Genomic DNA, 18,968 nt, shown 5'->3' with positions numbered 1-18,968 from the left:
AACAAAAAACACAGCTGTGGATCATTCAGGTAACAACGCAGTATTAAGAATCAAGGGGATGTAAACTTTTGAACGGGGTCATTTTTATAAATTCAACTATTATTTTCTCTTGTGGACTATATGTAAGCCTCTTTTATGTGAAATATCTTATTCAGGTCAGCACTAAATAAACAATAACATGCATTTTGTATGATCCCTCTTCTTTTGGTAAAATAATAAACATTTTGCAGATTCTATATATATATATACACACATATATATATATATATATATATATATATATATATATATATATATATATATATATATATATATATATATATATATATATATATAGAATCTGCAGAATCTGCAAAATGTTTATTATTTTACCAAAATAAGAAACAAGGGCTATATATATATATATATAGCCCTTGTTTCTTATTTTCTTAAATGTACCCATTTCCCCAGGCAACAAGACAATTTTACACACTTAAGAGAGTGAAAATAGAGCATGGGGTCTCCATACTTTCAAATATTTTTTTGTCATGTGTATAAAACATTAGGAAAACTGAAATAGTGTGCAAACAGTAAAATTAGTTTTGATCATCCTAATAACAATTTTCCTTGTTGTGTTTTCTTCAGGCCTCATCAATATATTCATATTCTGTCTTTTTTTCTCTCTCTTTTCAGATGATGTCAAAACACGTGGACAGTCCCCCAGCCATCCCCCCGAGGCAGCCCACTGGTAAGCTGTATCCAATGCGCTACTCCGTGCCGGACGCTCCCTCCAGCCCGCCCTCCCTGCCTCCCCGCGAACCCTTGCGCACTCCGGATGTGTTCTCCAGCTCACCTCTGCTCCTCCAGCCTCCTCCCCAGGGCCGCCGGGCCGAGCCCAGCCACTTTTTTCCCTCGTCCCCGTCGCCGCTGGGACCCCGGAAACTCCCGGCCTCGGCTCCGGCGCTGCATCTGCTCGAGTGTGACGCTCCACACGGCGCTGCCGGACCCCCTCTGCCCCCTCGCCACAGCACGGCTATCCCTAAACTGCCCCCAAAAACGTATAAAAGGGAGCGGGAAGGTCCGCCGCTTCTCGAGAACGCCAACCCTTCCTAAAGAGGAAACACTAAAGACTGCAGATGAGAAGTGTGATATATATATACAGAATAATGACTTTTTCAAAAAAACAAAAAAAACAAAAACAAAAAGAAGACTGTTGGATGAAATGCCAGTTTTGGACTTTGGAGGAGAAAAAAAAAAAAAAAAGACAAACATGAAATGAAAAATGTGCCCTTAAACCGTTCAGATTGTGTTTTCATGATGTGAAAACTTTGTTTGAGATTAGCCAGCCCTCCTGCAGGTTGTCTCTCTGTATATTTTTTGGGGTTGATTTCTTTTTTTGTTTTGTCTTTTTGAAAGCTGTTTGTGTTTTTGTCCTTGTCTGATGTTTGTTCATTTCATTTTGCTGTTCTTTTTCTTTTTTTTTTTTTTTTGTATGTTGCTTATTTTCAGCCGTGAGCTCATCGGCCTTTCCTCCTTTCCTCCCCCTGCACAGCTGCAGTCAGGACCACATTTAAAAAAAAAAAAAAACAAAAAAAAAAAACATACGCAAATCATTAACTTTAATGCTGGACCGCAAAAGACTATAGAGCAGTTTGAACCAGCTCCTAAATAAAGCAAATCAACAAAGCACGGTTTCTCTTCACAGACTATATGTGCCTGCTTCCTCGATGCCGAGGACTGTTTCGGCCAGCGTGATGCTAGACGACAGGTAGGACTCGACCAATAGGACTCCTTCTGCCTCAGCCTTTGGCTTAACCACACCTCATTACGTTTAAAGAAAAAAGGGACTGGGAGATGTGAGCTGCGTTTGTGTTTAACCCCCACGGGGAGAGGTCTGTGTGCCAGTAGTCTCAAGAGTACCACCAGTTAAAGGTACCCTCCCACAACCAAAGAGGTACTTTCATGCATTCAAGAAACATGAAAAAAAGAGAAGTGATTGTCCTTTATGTGTTAGAACTTTTATTTTCTGAATCATTTCTGTTTTTGCCAATAAGTATGTAAAGAAGAAAAAAAATGATTGCCTTCTTAAAAACAAGGGAATAAAAGTGTTTCTACCACTGTGTGCTGAGAAAATCATGCTAATGTTCAATATGAGTAATGAGGAATAATTAATTAAAAAACAAACAAACAATGGGTACAATGAAACCACTGGAAGAAATTTTTTTTTTTTTTTTTTTTTTTTAAAAAGTGCTTTCAGAGAGTCAGGAAATTGCAAGAACAAATCCTGATGATGCCACAGCCATGGCGTGCTCTCTCTCCAAACCCCCCCCCCCCCCGCAATCAATCACAGCAACACTAGCCAATCACGGGTGCCTATGAGATCATGTATGCAGAAGAGGGCAGATAACGCTTTCTTCCAAGTGTGTTATGTTGTCCTGTGACACACCACGAGCAGCATGTGTTAGTCCTCACCATGTCTGCTTGGTACAGTAGCTGTCGACAGTGGACAGATGACTGGAGGGTGGGAATTGTCAGGTGGCCAAATTGCAGAGAAAATGGGAAAGAGTGAAATTCTTGCTTTTCCCTGGAACGTATCCATATGAGTAATCAGTTCATGATATGATAGAATCGTGTGCAAGCGTGTGATGTACATGTGCAGATTTATGTTTTATTCAGAGTGTTTATGTGATGATCCTTTATGTTTAGGGACAGGTGCTAGAGCTGTGCATTAGTAAGTGATAAATGACACTTCAAGGAGAAACACTATCTCACAACACTACTGTTTAGGGGAATGCAATTAAAGCAATGAGAAAAACATCATGGTTGAGGTTCTGTAGGAGTGGAATGGAATGAGGTTTGATGGTGAAACTGGTGAGTACACACAATGCGTGTGCACACGCACTTTTATACAATAGATAACACAGACTATAACTTGCATTCATAGAATTCTATATCTAGATTTTTGTAATGCCTTTATACATATTATTGTTACACCAACCAGGAACTGACAGTAAACTGTTTTTTAATGTAATATAAGTAATGAAAATGTGGAGCTGATGGGCGTGGTCTCTTCCAGGATGACCCGCCCCATTCACAGATCTCACTGAATGGTTTGATGAGGATGTAAATGTAATATAGATATAAATCATATGCTACGGCCTTCACGCTCGCCCCAGTTAACATCTATGGGAGCTTTTGGAGTGACGTGTTAAACAGCGCACTACCACCATCAAAACACTCGCATACATGGAGGGACAGAAAATAAATTCTATTATTACTCATAGTATTCAACAAATAACAATGTGATATGACAAAATTTTGTATAAAAGTTTAATCCATTTTTTTTTATCTTCACCAAACAAATACTCTGCACCCTCCAGTAGGGTTTATTAATACATAACTACAAACAGTATTACTTCAGAATTATTTCCTGTTCTCAGGTCCTGATCAGTCAACAGTTCTCATTTATTTGGGCCTCATTTATCAGTGTTTTAGTGAAGTTTTGTGTAAATATTTTCATAGGCTGAACTCTACTAAAAATTCTTGCCAGAAACATGTCTATGTTGATCACCTGTAAAGTACCAAGCACGTTCATGGCACTCTTACATTTAGTGATGCCCATAAAACTCCATAAAAGGTTAAGAGCTGAAGATGACAAAATGACAACAAAACAGTGAAAGAGCGCCTCATAAGCACGGCATGTGCTAAATCTTCCAGTAATGCAGCTCAGCCACTGCAGCGCATTGGCTGCCGTAGACACACACTAATGCGCCCTTTTATAGGGGTTCATTACTTTTGCTGTAAGTGAAAAGCTAGTCTTATTTGTCTTGATTTATGGATTTGTTTGGATTGCTTTCTTTCAAGTCAGGAATATGAAATGACAGTTTCACAAAATTTAAAACAAATTATTTGTATAATTGAAATAAATAACCATTTTAAACTAATTTATATATATATATATATATATATATATATATATATATATATATATATATATAAATAAAATATTGCAGTAACACATCGCCATTTATATGATTTGAAGCTGATCAATCAAGATTGACATTAGTGAGTCTCATTATACACTCTTGTAGGATATTAATTTTTTTTGTACTAACTTTTCATTAGAGAAAAAAAGAAAATTGTTTCATAAATGCTCCTGTGAATGATTTGTTCATATCCAGATTGATAAATGAGGCCCATTGTTTGCTTTGGCATTAAGGACGTATGTAGAAGTAAAAAAAAGTAACAGCCTGTCAGTGCAGCAAGTGCTTTAATCAAAGTCCAGTGGATTCTAAGTCTCCCTCAACAGAAAGAGGAACGCATGGACTTCATGAACTCTCACAGAGAGGACACAGTGTGACGAGTTGAACTCTTACTGCTGGTTCCCTCCTCCTGGCTTGCTTTCCACGAGACTCTGCACTCTGGCTAGAATGATTTCGTTGCTGCTGCTGCACTGCTCGGGTCCGTACGGGGCGCTGATGGTAAGCACGTTGGCCACGTGCAAGACGTCTTCCTCTTCCGTAACGGGAATGAGGTTCTTCTCCAGCCATGCTCGCAGGTCCTTCTTGCGTTCCACAAGCTCCTCTGTGCTGAATTCCTGACTGCCAGTAGGTATAAACAGAGACCTCATCTTCCTCTCTGTATCTTCATCTCCTGCCCTGAGGAGCTGTACGTCTCTCACCGTGTGACCCAAGACAACCCTCACAGAGGCGCTTCTTTTCTCTTCGAACGTCACAAGGACGAGGCTTGTGGGGAAAAAAAAAAAAAGATTAGTAGCTGTTCCAAAACAATCTTGTTTGAATTCTATAACAGACTGTGCGATAAAGTGATAAATAGGATCTTCATTGTATGTCAGATTATATGATAAAGATCCTCTAATCAGATAATCATTTACCGTGATCCGGGCTCATGTGGAAAACGGGCTTGTATAAACAGAAATAATCTTAATAATTGAGTTTGAGGTAATAATTATTTTTGTCCATTAGCATGTCTCGCTTATGTTTCGTCATTGCCACTACTGTGTTTGTAGCTGTCCCATGAGTTTTGTGTCATTCTCTGCTGTAACTGTGCGGCCATTTTAATTTCCTAGCTAAATACCTTGTGCATTGGTCCTGTCTTGGAGATAGGCCTGTTTATCTGAAATTCAAAATATTTCATTTAACTTATTTAAGAAAACATACCTTTAATTTGTTAGAACGCAATATGAATACTCAAAGTGTCCTACATTCGAATAATCGACTCCAGGTGACAATTTACCTGCATGTACTTTAGCAGAAAGATGGGTGTTGAGATCTCTCCTGGAGGATCTTTGCTGTTTGGCAGTATTGTTGAGATTTTTTAAAAATTAAATTGTCTAGTTAAAGATGTACATCTCGTATTAAAATTTGATAAATCAACATCCATATCTATGGAGTTGGCGTTTTACCATAATGAACCTTAAGCTGGGTGATGTAATCAAGGATCGGTTCAGAATTTCCACATAATTTCACATTGACATTTTAATTTGTCATGAGTGGGGAGGAAAAAGAAAAAAAAAACAAATTCTGAAAGAGCAAAATGTTCTAAAAAGGCGATTGTTTGCCTTCTACGTTGTCATTATGATTAATGGCAGCAGCTTTCCATAACCTATGGCTTTCTTCAGAAAATATCTGAGTCAAAAACAAAAAAAGAAGTTCTTGCTCTGAGCATTATCCTTAAAGTTTGAGATTGTTGAAATGTTGAACCATTATTAATTGCAAGCCATGTCTTCCTGTGACATCAGCACAGGACACAAACACTAACTTCTCACAAGAATAACTAAAATACTTCACCAGCTATCCAAATGGCACCAGAATCACTACATACATCAGAAATATTTCAATATACTTATATCTAATGTGTTTGAGGGTGGACTTTTCCTTTAATGTGGATTATCAGTGTGCACACCTGGCAGAAACAGGATCCACAGTGAACACAAAGCCTTCATACTGCTGTTGATCCTGCGCGGTCACTTTTACCTCCTGGTTCACAAATTTCCACCATTCCTGCGGTAGCTTGTTGCACCATTCCCCCATTTCCGCTGGATACATTTACAGAAAAAAATTAACAGCTCTTAATAAACCCTAATGACAAGAGCAAAAACGTACTTCTACTTCATAAAACAAAAATATTCCAGTGGGGAAAAAATATCACCGCTTTTGAGCTTGAACGTACCGGAAACTGAACATGTTCGAGAATTGCATTGTGGGATTTTGAGTTTTTAAATGCTACTTCCCGTACTTTACTCGCGTGTAAGGACTACAAAGCGCGAGAGAACGGACACTTTTAAATGTAACACGCATTTTCCTTTTCATATTGGTTCCGTTTCCATCTGTCAGTCTGTGACGTTCTTTCCAGAGGACAGTGTGTTTGGGTTCTGTGAGATGTCAAGATACAGTCGGCACGGAGGAGGTAAGCTAGTTGTAAATATTAAATAGCATATTTATCGTCAAATTTATAAATAAATAAATAAATAAAGATTAATGGTATCCGAGTAGCATCACAGCACGCGTGCTTTTGCTCGCGCCTCTACAGCGGCTGTAATGGCCGACTGCTGCGCGTGCACGAATTTCTTCGAATGCGGGGATTGCTAAACTAAGCTAGCTAGCGATAATTTTCTTTTTTCTTCCATGAAAAATGTACACAACCACAATTAATCTGATATAATAATAATACTTTAAATGTGTTTATGTAAAATTTCTCACTATATATCGTAAATAAATAGGTATTAGCCATTGTCTAGAACGGCTAAGCGAATAATATTTATGAACAATTCCGTTAAAAATACAGATCCGCCATTTTGGACACAATCCTTATACGAAATTTTTTAAAATACTTTTTTAAATACTAATTTGCGAGTCCAAAATTAGTGTGTGCTGCGGATGTTCATACCTTTGATCATTTGCGCATATGCAAAAAAAAAAAAAATTACTTTTAACCTATAAACCTTTGAATTTTACTAATTTATTGAAGTATTTGTCTTTATGTTTATGCACCTTTGCTTCAGTGGACACTGTAGACTTGTACCCCAGAGCTGCTGCTGTAATCATAATGACTGTGCTCATCCCAGGACTCTTTATTTTCACAATCTGCTCATACTGAGCATCTTTTCTTACACACTTAGTACCGGTAGTCTTTCCTCTTCTACACCTGTATTCTGTAATGATTTCTAATCCCACTATCCAGTGTCACTGAGAAGATGACGGGATCCATTTTGAGTCGTAACGTTTCTTCCTAGTGTCCTCTCAGGGAGATTTTCCTCACCACTGTCACCTCTGATCTTGATCTACACCTGTAAACCTGCTTTGTGCTAAAAGCAATATACATATGAAGGTGAATTGAATATCTGCGTTTAGGAGTGTTATTGAAGAGGAAATAAACTTCTGCACACTGATCAAACAGGAAAGACCAACTTCTAAAAGTTCAAACTTTCAAGCAGACTTTCACATGGTTGTATCTCTGACAACCATGACAATCTCCTCTGTAATTACATCGCAGTATTGAGTTTCTGCTTTACCCTGACTGTAGGGCTGGGTGATATTGCAAAAAAAAAAAACCCTTGCTTTTTTTCAACTTTATGAACAAAAGTTGAAAAATAATGCAAAGTGTTTTTATTTATGAGAAACATGTACATGTGCAAAAATTATTATTAAAAAAATTATTATTTTTGCACACGTCAGTGAGCCCTTCTTTCGCGACAGAGTAAATGGGAACCATGTTTTTCATGACATGAATTTTGCTGCCGCAACAGAGAAGTGAACATGGGCTATTCTTCTCAAACCCGAATTCCTTCCCTGTTTACGGAGTGATGTCCAAACAACAAGGCTGTGCACAGCATCAGAAATGAACATAGTAAAACTTATTGCCCTTGAATTAGTTATACTGTAGCCCTCCCTCCGATCCTCTCACTCACGCTGCTCGACTGGTCCCACCATCCCTCAGGGTACAAGGAAGGCATATGTCAAGATTCTTCTCTATTCTGGCGCATAGGTGGCGGAATGAACTAGATGTCAGAAAAGCTGAGGCACTGGCAGTCTTCAAATGACCTCTAAAGACCTACCTCTTCCAGAAGTACTTACATTTAAAACAGATTGTGTTGTCTGTGTGCTTTTCTTACTATATTACCTCCCCAACAGAGTTTTTCGACTGATTGTGTTCTTAGTAAGTTCTGTTTGTGCACTTCTGTAAGTCACTCTGGATAAGGCCGTCTGCCAAATGCCATAAATGTAAATGAATCAACATACAGACATTCGCTTGTTAAATCTAAAACACTGACTATACAGTTTGCCGTTTGAGAAGGATATTATACATCATTCATTGAAGTTAGCTGCCTAGCTTGTTGCTAACAAAATACGAACATGGGGACGTCCAGTTTCCCACTTCGTCTGTTGAACGTGCCGAGGTTGAAAATGGCATAATTCCGACTGGCGAATTACCGCTTAGGATGTAATGCAGCATTATATTTTACATATACTTGTTCATTTGACTTTAAAAACCTGTACCATTTTCATATCTCTGAAGTGATAATTGAACCTTTCTTTGCTACGAGCTCAGTCCTCGGCGAAGTGCTGCCTGTTTTTCTTTTTTTTTTTTTTTTTTTTTAAATCTAAGCGCACAGTGTTTGGGACTCGCGCAGGTTGTAGCAGGCGTTTATCAGGTTAAGAAGGCTGTGTTTTTCCTTCATATTGGTTTAAACTTTTAAATAGCACTGATGGATGTTTTATTATGGAAATTAATAAGGAATGTTGGACCGACAACATCCAACTAATCAGCATAAAGAAGTAGAGTCAACGTGCCTGTCAGTCATTTTACCTGTAATTACAGAAACCTCTGTCTCTTGGACTAGCATCCTGGCAGTGTGTTTGTGTGTTTTGGGGAAGAAGCTTTGAACGAAACACAGAAGAGGGTGTTTCAGCTAATGTCCGCTCACCTGACTGACACCTTTAAGCGCTAGAGTCTACTAGAACATGTGCACTGCCTTTGTTGTAATGTTATGTTACCCTGAGGACCTTCATCAGCTCCTGTGGTGGCTATTATTTGAGTCGAACTGCTCCACACACTCCTCCTCCGGCATTCTCTCACTGACTTGGGTGTCCTCTGTGATGTGACTGTCTTTCAGTCTTCTGTTTCTTTCCACATGGTTTGATGGACCGTTTAGACATCTCAGACTGTTTTCCTGGTTAGATATTGTGTTCTGCTTACACAGCTTCATGTCTGCTGCCAGGTTCTCTTCTAATCTGGTTGCAATCTTCACCACTTTAGGAGCTGTAGTGCCAGGGGAGTTTCATCATTCTCTTCGAGAGGGTCGTAAATGTTGGTGCTCAGTGACATCTGGCACACACACAAATCCTGACCATATGGCTTCAACTCTCTTTGTAGTTTCTTGGTGGCTTTCTGTTGGCAGAATGCCACTTTGCTCAGTAGACGCAGTGCAGTGTTTTCAGATTTTTGAAACCCCGGGGCAATCAATGCTTTTTGTTGCACCTGTCTTTCTTGCTTTGGTCTTGATTAGTGCAGCAATACTGTTTGCTTGTAATGGAAAAATATAGTATTTTAAGAGTGGACACTTCCTTCTCTTGACACTGAGGCCATATAGTCTTTGCTAGTTCTGATAAACACGGAGGCAAACCTTACCTCACTGGTACAGATGAGCACACAGAACTTTGCTTCTTTGCTGGACAGATAAGCACAGCGGCCACACCTCTTTTTTTGGACCAACATGCATGGCATGCCTCTTTTGCTTGGGCTGACAGTCATGGTGTATATGCCACTCTGATGCCTCCTTTGCTGAACAGACAGACGTATCAGCCACACCTCCTGTTTTTGGACTGACTATCAGCCATGCCTCCTTTGCATGTGTATATTTACATTTACATTTAAAAAAAAAATGGTGCTGGGGATTGAACTCCTGACCTTCCGATCAGTAGTCCAATGTCTTAACCACTAAGCTACCACTGCCCTTTGCTTGACTGACTGGTATATCGGCCACGCCTCCTTTATTGGGCAGGCTCACCCATAATGCCTGTGTTTACCCTGTGTGTAGTACAAACCCATGTGTAACCTTTTTTTGTATCATAAATCTTGTGACTAGTGCAAAGTAACCTCTGTAACTCACTATTGATGTTATGCTTCCTGATTTTTTTTTTTTCCCTGGACTGCTGATATGAGAACAGTTTTGCTGGCAAATGAGTCCTTGTATTTACATAAACACTGCATTTTTCCTAATGGAGATTAATTAAAGTTCTGCTTCATTAGGTTGCTCTTTTGGTAACTGAATTTTACTCCTTAGCCCTTTTCTTGACCACATTACACAAACTACATATTTCTCTAAATCAGTGGAATAATATCAAACAATATCTTTTTGGAGTGAAAGAGCTTTTTATTCCTGAATTTCCCACAGATAGAATACATTACGTCTGAGTTGATTTTGGTGCTTGGACTCCTAAATACCACAGACCCCCCGGCTACGCTTCACGTTCCCCTGGAGCTCCTCTGATCCCGTTTTGAGAACCACTGCTTGAAATGATCTAATAGTTTTGTGTGAAAGTTTATTGAAGTTAGCATGGCTGCCATTTACATTTGTGTTTATGGCATAACGCTAGCAAAGAAATGTTTGCAGTTCTTGCACTGCAAAAGCTCATTTTCAGCAAGGGTTAGGCCCTGAAGCAATATTTAATTGTGCATGTGACCGTGGTCGAGGCATGATGGTTACAACCACTGCTCCTTAGAATAGGTGAGCACATGATGTTCATTAGATTACTTGGGCATGGCTTAACATCTGCGTGCAGCTGGCAGTCATGCAGAATGATCAAATTTACAGGGAGGAACATCTGCTAGGACCCAGATTCTGTCCCAGTTCCTGGAGTGATTTTAATCTGCACTGTTAATTGTAAAAGCTTATGAAAAGTGTTCATGTTTTGATCAGATTTACTGGACCTGGACTAGGCTCAGAAGTAAGAATGGTCTGAACTACAGCTTCTTTATTTATTCTTTTGTAGAGACTAAAGTTTATGTGGGGAACCTGGGCACTGGTGCAGGGAAAGGCGAACTCGAGCGGGCTTTCGGTTATTACGGGCCTTTGAGAACTGTGTGGATTGCCAGAAACCCTCCAGGATTTGCCTTTGTGGAGTTTGATGATCCCAGAGATGCTGAGGATGCCGTCCGTGGCCTCGATGGCAAGTAAGTGGGAACATGCACAAATCACTTTATCACTCAGCTATTACTATGACAGAAGAAGGGTCCTATAGCATATAGGGTCATTTTTTTTCATGCTTAATTACAGCAATTATTTCTGAAACAAAATGCCAGCTGATTATTCAGCCATTTCTAAGTGTGTAAAGTGTTGTTGTTTTTTTTTTTTTTCCCCCATTAATTTATGGTCACTGGTCTGTGATTAAACATCAACTAACAAGCCTAATATCAAAAGTACAAAATAAATTTGCCTTTTTTTTGGCAGCAAGGCTTTATTGGAAAAAGTCTTCCTTTTATTCATTTGGATTAAACCAAATCGTTAATATAATAAATGAATGTAGCAGTAATTTAGCCCACATTTCCTAATCATTAGTTAGCCTTGTTAACTTCAAAATAATGTATTCATGGATATTAAGAGAATTGCTTAATAACAGGACTTGGACAATAAACTTTTGTTCAAATCAGAAGCACAGTTTAAGATATACTGACATTTTTAATCTCATGTTTAGTGAAAATGAACTGTGATCTACTTTTACACTACAAGTATTTTATTCGCGTTTCTGTTTCAGAGTGATCTGCGGAACCCGTGTGCGTGTAGAGTTATCAACAGGTATGCCGCGCCGCTCCCGTTACGACCGCCCACCCACTCGGCGCCCCTTCGACCCTAACGACCGTTGCTATGAGTGCGGAGAGAAGGGACATTACGCGTACGACTGTCACCGCTACAGTCGCCGCAGACGGAGCAGGTAAAGAACCGCCAAAGCAACCACCACCAATTCAACACCTACACACATTAATGTTAATGAATAGTCAGTAAGTAATACAGAACATACATTACATACAATGTGTAATGTGTTAGTTAATCTTCAGAAAGACTGCTTTATGCAGATATTCTGCATGTTGGTGTGTTAATGTAAATGTAAATACAGTCTCAGATTTTCTCTACACTGTATTTCCCTTGAGCTAGGTTCTCACACAGGAGTGTCTACGTGTCTCTTTATTGTTTAAAATTCTGATGTTGCTCTCATTTTCTCCTTGTTTGGCTCCTGTATATACATATAGTGGTCGACCGATTGTTTTATAAAGGGCTGACATTTAGACATTAATGAGGATATTTAGAGATTAATGAGGCAGATGGCATGTGGCCAATATTAAATTTTAATTAAATACCTTGTAAGAAATGAGAATGACACTATTTAAATGTATTAGGCATTAATGTTATGACTTAAACAGCCCTATTAAACATGGAACAATTTTAGACCTATCCCACATCTACAAGCTTCCCATGATCATAAGCACAAACCATTTTTTAATTAAGTTACCTGTTTGGAGTCAACATTCCTTTTACTTACTTACTGACTTGCTTGCTTGCTTATTTATTTATTTATTGATTATTTGATTATTTGGAAAACCAGTAATCTATAGGGATGGGTGTTATGGTAAAAAACATTTCTTCTCAACATTTTCTGTCTAATCTAAATGGAAATAAGGCCTAAAGTCTGCCTTGGGTGTTAAATATAAAGAGGCTGTGACTTTTCAGGATGGCCAACCAGTCAGGAGCTCACTTATATCACTATATCACCAAGCCAGTGTATCGGTCAACCACTATATCCATATATAGCTATATAAATGTTGTTTGTTTTACTTTCAAGGTTTATATAATGCTCAAATGTTGTGTGCGATTTTATTTAATGACTCACCTGGTCAAAACCTTTCAGGTTTCATCGTTTGATTCAGAGTGTCACGACCCTTTACGATTTCATGAATCTTCTAGCAAATGCCACACTTACGGTCACCTGCTTTGACCAGGGCGTGACCAGCCAGACCCTCTCTAAGTCTCCTGCCACTTCTACCTGCAGCTAATCGTTTCATTCGGGGCACATAAGCGTGTGTGTGTGTGTGTGCGTGTGCCCCCTCCTCCCCCAACTCCAAACCCAAGTGATCAGCAATCTGAGCCAATTTGACTATCAATTCGGGCCCACGCTTTTGCTAACGAGAGCATCGAGACCTCGCCAGACAAAGCACTTCGCACACTTCTATCAAGTCTCAATCAAGCGATTTGGCTGTCAGTGCGATCATCGTTAGAAAGCGAAGAAAACGACTAGATGCAGAGGTCGACTGATGATAGATACTTCTAGATCGCCTAGATCTGCTAGACCTCGGTTCCAAAGAGGGTCGACCTGCAAACTTGCAAGGTTTATTTTAAGTACCAATTAATGTGTCTTTCTCTCTCTCTTTTTTTTTTATTTATTTTTTTTTTAAATTTCCTTTGCCTGAAATTAGTCAAGCGTAATGTGTAGTGTCATAAGCTGTCTTCACTGTTTTTTGGTTAAGCTTGAGAAAGACCTACTTTATGCAGGGTTCCTGTAAAAAGTTGACTGCTGTAAGTAATGTAGTGCTAAAGTGAATTACTGTACCTTTTTCCGTTCATGCTAGGTAAGGCCAGTGGCAGAGGTGCAGAATGGTGTAAGCAGATGTAGGAAGAGGTGCAGGGACAGTTTCAGAGACAGAAATAATGTCTGAATGTCTTACTCACTGTTTCTCTGTAGAGTCAGTACTTAAAGTGTTTTCTTTCTCATTGCATCCTTTCGCCCATGCCTCCATCTCTGCGCCCTTGTTCGTGGATTGGACAGGTCTCGTTCTCGCTCCCGCTCTCGTGGAAGGAGGTATTCTCGTTCCCACTCTCGCAGCCGGAGCCGAGGCAGGAGGTGAGTGTGTATACTTGTGGTTTATAATCTTATAAAGATTTTATAAATACATATCGCAAAATTATGATCATGCGTTCTTTTATAGGAATTTTATAGACTGTTTTTAAACAACATAGCTCGGTATTAGCCAACATCATTGCATATATTAAAAAAACAAAGATATTTGGATTGTAACATTCCAAATGTATGTATAATGTAAAAATGTAGCACTGTTCCTTAAGGGAGCACTTTATATTTGTTTTGCTTGTGGTGCTGATTTTAATTTAATGACGAGTAAAATACAGTGAAAAAGCTGACCAGGTTTCCCTTCCTTTCATTTATTAAAAGTGCACTTTAAATAGTTGGCAGAGGTGAGAAGCTGTTGCAACTGGAGCCAGACAAAATATAAAGTAAAGTCTGTAACATAAGCTAGACAAGTCTATTATCTAGCAATATTGTGAGTCTCCAGTTTCTTTTAAATATATCTCTGAAATTACAAGTATTATAGTTTTAGAAAGACTTTACGCACTTTAAACATTACACACTTCAAACATTACGCACTGCATCTTTTTTAATAATGTATCTTTCTCATATTGGTGGTTTGTTAGTGTTATATACATGTTTTAAAAGTGAATATTTTAGGCTTTGCTTGCTGTGAATGTGAATTTAACAGCAGTTTGTGTTCCAGGTCGAGGTCCTTCTCTCCGCGCCGTTCCCGCTCAGGCTCTCCGCGGAGGTCCAGGTCTGGCACACCCAGAAGGTCCAGGTGGGTCTCGGTGTAAGATTTCAGAGTGCGTCTTTAGCAACTAAAAGCCGGTTTCTACTTGACGCATGACTGTGTGCAGAAGCAGCAGAAAGGCATGCTGCATTGTTCACACACACAGACTAGATGAGCTTTGTTAAACCAACAAACCGTCATCGTGATTGTTGTCATGAGCTGCAAATTTTTTGTTTTGAAGACTGTTTGAAAGGTTTTTAAAATTCAAACACAAAACATAATAGGAAAACCGGTTAGTATTAGTCTTCAGTAACAGTCCAGAATAGTACATAAGTATGCGATTTGATGGCGTTGGTTTGTTCAGTCAGTAACAGATGTTGTCTCATATGGTGCTACACTGACCCCTACTATTTACGTTGATATTACACTACACAAACATGTCGCATTAATTTCCGAGGGTGTGCACAAGCGACGCTCCAGACGACTGTAGGATACGTGTGGCAGCCATCTTGCGTACGTGTAGTTAAGTTTTTTTTTTTCTTTCTTTCTTTCGATTTTACTAGTCCAACCTTGTACAAAGCAAATGAAGTGTGCTCCTTCTTCAAGATATGATGTACTGGAGAATAAACGGGGCTCTTTAAACAGTTTCTGCAACATCAGCCTCACCCTGATTGCTCAGAGGGACTTTAAACCAACTCATGCATTAATGATGTAATTTTCTCTTTTTTTGTGGTTTTAAGGTCTAGATCACGATCCAGATCTCGCTCTCGCTCTGCCTCTCATCCGAGGAGCAGGTACAAAATACCAGCCAAAGGAGCTGTCCATAAAATTTTATTCTTTAGATGATTTAGAGACATGATTACTTTGTCCAATTAATTGTCTTTTTTGTGTGATTTTAAATGTAGATCAGGCTCTGTTGGGAGATCCAGGTCTGGTTCTGCAGCCAGGAGGTAATCCCATACACACACAAACACACACACACACAATAATGTCATGACATTTGTGATGCCTTTCTTCATGTTTAGCATGAGCTGTGATGGTCAAACAATGTACCTCCGCATGCTAGTCGATGATAAAGAGCTGCTTTTAGATACTTAAACTCCAGGGAATATATATAGCTGCTTACATGCTACAAGCATTACTTTTGTTTGCTTTAGAAGAAATGTTGACCTTTTAAATGTCCTACTTTGCAATAAACACAAAGAGCTTGTCATAATTATGCAATGATACAGGATAAACAAAGACATTAGAGCATTTCATTATTCTTAAAATAAACAAAGAATAAACAAAGGTTAACGTTAATTAAAGGGCGTGCTCAGAATAAGACAAACATAACTAAGGAATAAAACACGGTGGGATGTGTTGGGAGTTACTGTTACCACCCCGAAGTTATGAAATGGATTTCCTATAACAGCATGTCTCGAAGTGTTTTATTCCTCTTATACCACAGCAATTTGCAGACAATTACATTTTTTACTTATTAAAGAAGGACATGTGACACTGTTTCAGTTTACTGCACAGGTGATTGCTTTAATTGCTTCCTGGGAAGCTCAAACTCTCCTAAAACTTCATTAAAATGTGGCAGTGAAATGTTTCTGTATTATATGTAAAAATCTGTCTATATTGTTCATCACTCTTGGTGAAATTCAGTATATTCACATATCAAATGCAATCTCGTTTGAAGCCTGTAGATGCACCGCCAATAGATCCTATGGGATTCTATGGCGGATTCAAGTACACTGTGTTTAATAGGAGGAAAGACTAATGTTCATTGGACAACAGACTTTTCTTAAGTCATTTGGGTCCCTCCTGGATGCATGGCTTATCTGGGAGTCAATGAGTGCTTTAAACGCTGGTTTTTCATAGATAAACATATCTCAGCATATATCTTAGACAGTTCGCTATTTGTTTGTCCTGCCCGAATGCACAGCATCTCCTTATGATGACTGGGAGATCTCTCAAAGGCTCTGAACCTTGTAACCAATTGCCAGTCATTGAAACGTTAATGAACATGACTGACATCACAAACTTAAACATGTTGGCGCCCGTCGGACTCTCAGAGCACTTGTAGAAGTTGTTCAGTAACCGAATCCTTAACAGGTTTACACAATTTGTATGGCTTGTTTTTCTAATCCTTCTAATTGGTAAATATTGTAAATAAATATAAAAACTATAAAGTTGTTTGATTATTATTTTTTTTTGTTTCTGACTTTTTTCAATTTATTTATAGGTCTACCTAGTGGTCACTACCTTCTAAAGTGAAACTTAGCTGGCTACTTAGCAGCTTCTCTGCTTTTTAACGCGATATGACACTAATTTTGTCGACTTGTATTTTTGTCGGCCTGATTTTCTCTTACTTGTGCAGAGAGACTGAGAATTAAAAATGTGATCAACAGATGAGACCGATTAAACAGAACGCACACGCATCTATGCTTCACACAGCTTTTGCTGTTTTGAAAACCACCAGCCACTGCTGGTTTAAGGTTGTAGAACATCAGCAAAGGTATTTCCAGTTATCACTTACATTAAAGCAGGTAAAAACAGTCGTTCCCTTCACTGTCAGGAAGTTAATAATCAAAAAATGCAGCTTGTTACAACGAACCCGTAACGCAGTGTCGTCTGTCCTTAGACTTTTCCCATTGTGGATAACTAAACGTCTCATAAATATATATTAACTGTCTAAACATTTTTTTCTTAAATGTTAAATAACGTGTTTTAATCTGTTGGAGTGTCCGCTATACACGTCTTTATGAATGACCTATAGAAATGATAGCGTATCAGAACGAGAGCACTAATATATACCTGTGATTTGCAGCTTCACTACTGTCAGAGCTGCTGTAACTGAAAATTAATCCAATCAGATTTGAGAATTCAACATCGCTGTGGTATAAAATTGAAGTATTCAGTATAATCAGACCATCTCTAATGCATGGCACACTTTATTATCTTGCATGGGCCAGAGGCTGTCCCTGACAGGATAAGGAAACAAAATAAAGCCACTTGAGTAATTTCTCAGTAAACTGAAAGAAAGTTTTTGTTTCAATCTCAGCCCTGGCAAATCTAGAGCATCACCTCAAAAACAAAGGTAGGTTTCCTTCGTCACTCAAAGGTTGGGTTTATAGTTGATTTTGAGATTTTGGTTTTCTTTTGTCTTGTACATGCACCCTAAATCAGCGGTTTGTTCTTGCAATAATTATCTCATTTTTTTTCTTTTTACAGTCGCTCTCCTTCTCAAAGCCCCGGCAGAAGCAAGAGCCCAGAACGAGACGACTGAGGATCCTTCAGCTATCTTTTCTTTCTTTCTTATCTTTCTCTCTATCATTGTTTGCAAGTCAGTTTGAATTAAATTTTTCTTTTTTTTCCCCCTTCTTGTTTACATGACCAATATGGTCATTGTTTACTTCAGTACAGGTAAATCAGAAAGATAAAGAAATTGTGTGTTGCTTTATATTCAATAGTTGAGATATCAGGAATGACCTTTTGTGTGTGGTGTTTGTTTATAGAAGTAAGAAATAATTTTATCATTGTGTATTTCTTATTGAATACAGTAGCTGGTGTTTACAGTACAGATAGGTTTGGATTGTTTTGTGCTGTTTTTTTTTTTTTTTTTTTTTTTTAAATAAATGTGCTTATTAAACTAAGTTCACATTTCACAAAAATGCAGCCTGGTTCATTATTTTCAATGCATCAATCTGATTCCTGCCCGTAGGTGGTGCTGTGGTGTCGACTTGAACACCAAATCACGAGAAATATCTCAGCTGCCTTCAGTTGTTCGCCTACACAAATACCCAGGAATATTTCATTTTTAGCGACCATCTCCATGATGTCAGGTCTGCATACTGGATTTTATTGATTTCTTTGTTCAAACAAGTCATATATTATTAACAAAATTGTTAGCATTACTATCACAGATGTGCACAGTTTAAGGTTAAAGAGCAGAGGAAATGAAAAAAGGTCAATTTTCTCGCTTTAAATGTGTCCCAAATTGCAGGTGAAAAGAGCGAAGCTATGTGGTGTGTGTGTGTGTGTATGTGTATGTGTGCACGCATGTTTCATCTTGATAAGGTGTGAACTGCATTAGCAAGTGGAGCATCTGCCAGCCTGTGGTGTGTGGCACAACATCTGTTTAAAGAGACGCCTGTGAGAGGTCCACCCCCCCACCACACACCTACACCTCCTCCCCATTGCTGCTGTCTCTCAGTTGGCATAGAGAAGAAAAGGGTGAGTCAATGCAGCTGTATTAGGGTTTTTTTTTTATTTATTAAAAAAAATTTTTTTTTTAAATCTCCATCATGATGCTAAGCCACAGAGACAGCCTGCGTTCTTTTAATAGCCCCATTAGCTGAAGGCAAAATGTCAGCCACCTAATGTGATCC

The 18,968-nt window shown here is 38.7% G+C and overlaps 3 protein-coding genes across 6 annotated transcripts in view; 2 read left to right on the top strand and 1 right to left on the bottom strand.

Annotated features, from left to right (window-relative positions):
- sos1 (son of sevenless homolog 1 (Drosophila)) overlaps positions 1-2,099 on the top strand; it is a 48,103-nt gene extending 46,004 nt beyond the window's left edge. For all 3 annotated transcript variants that reach the window (XM_034308690.2, XM_034308691.2, XM_053237892.1), the window contains one exon: positions 673-2,099. In XM_034308690.2, coding sequence (XP_034164581.2) covers positions 673-1,092 — 420 coding nt within the window. In that variant the 3' untranslated portion in view covers positions 1,093-2,099. The remainder of the gene's footprint in view (positions 1-672) is intronic.
- Positions 2,100-3,228: 1,129 nt separating this feature from the next.
- gemin6 (gem (nuclear organelle) associated protein 6) lies at positions 3,229-6,186 on the bottom strand. The gene is made up of 2 exons (XM_026930579.3): positions 5,905-6,186; positions 3,229-4,724 (listed from the first exon to the last, which is right to left on the bottom strand). The coding sequence occupies exons 1-2, from the start codon at positions 6,045-6,047 to the stop codon at positions 4,352-4,354; spliced, it is 516 nt and encodes a 171-aa protein (XP_026786380.2). The 5' UTR covers positions 6,048-6,186; the 3' UTR covers positions 3,229-4,351.
- An 84-nt stretch (positions 6,187-6,270) lies between these two features.
- On the top strand, positions 6,271-18,251 carry LOC113536561 (serine/arginine-rich splicing factor 7). Of its 2 annotated transcripts, XM_026930577.3 has the most exons (9): positions 6,271-6,408; positions 10,995-11,175; positions 11,757-11,933; positions 13,821-13,895; positions 14,563-14,640; positions 15,333-15,386; positions 15,498-15,542; positions 17,642-17,677; positions 17,812-18,251. In XM_026930577.3, the coding sequence occupies exons 1-9, from the start codon at positions 6,381-6,383 to the stop codon at positions 17,864-17,866; spliced, it is 729 nt and encodes a 242-aa protein (XP_026786378.3). In that variant the 5' UTR covers positions 6,271-6,380; the 3' UTR covers positions 17,867-18,251. The 2 variants fall into 2 exon arrangements, with proteins under 2 accessions (XP_026786378.3, XP_053093868.1); XM_053237893.1 differs by lacking the exon at positions 17,642-17,677.
- The last annotated feature ends 717 nt before the right edge of the window (positions 18,252-18,968 follow it).

This window comes from Pangasianodon hypophthalmus, chromosome 11, assembly GCF_027358585.1.
Source record: "Pangasianodon hypophthalmus isolate fPanHyp1 chromosome 11, fPanHyp1.pri, whole genome shotgun sequence".
NCBI lineage: Eukaryota > Metazoa > Chordata > Actinopteri > Siluriformes > Pangasiidae > Pangasianodon > Pangasianodon hypophthalmus.
This window is presented reverse-complemented; position numbering and strand designations above follow the sequence as displayed.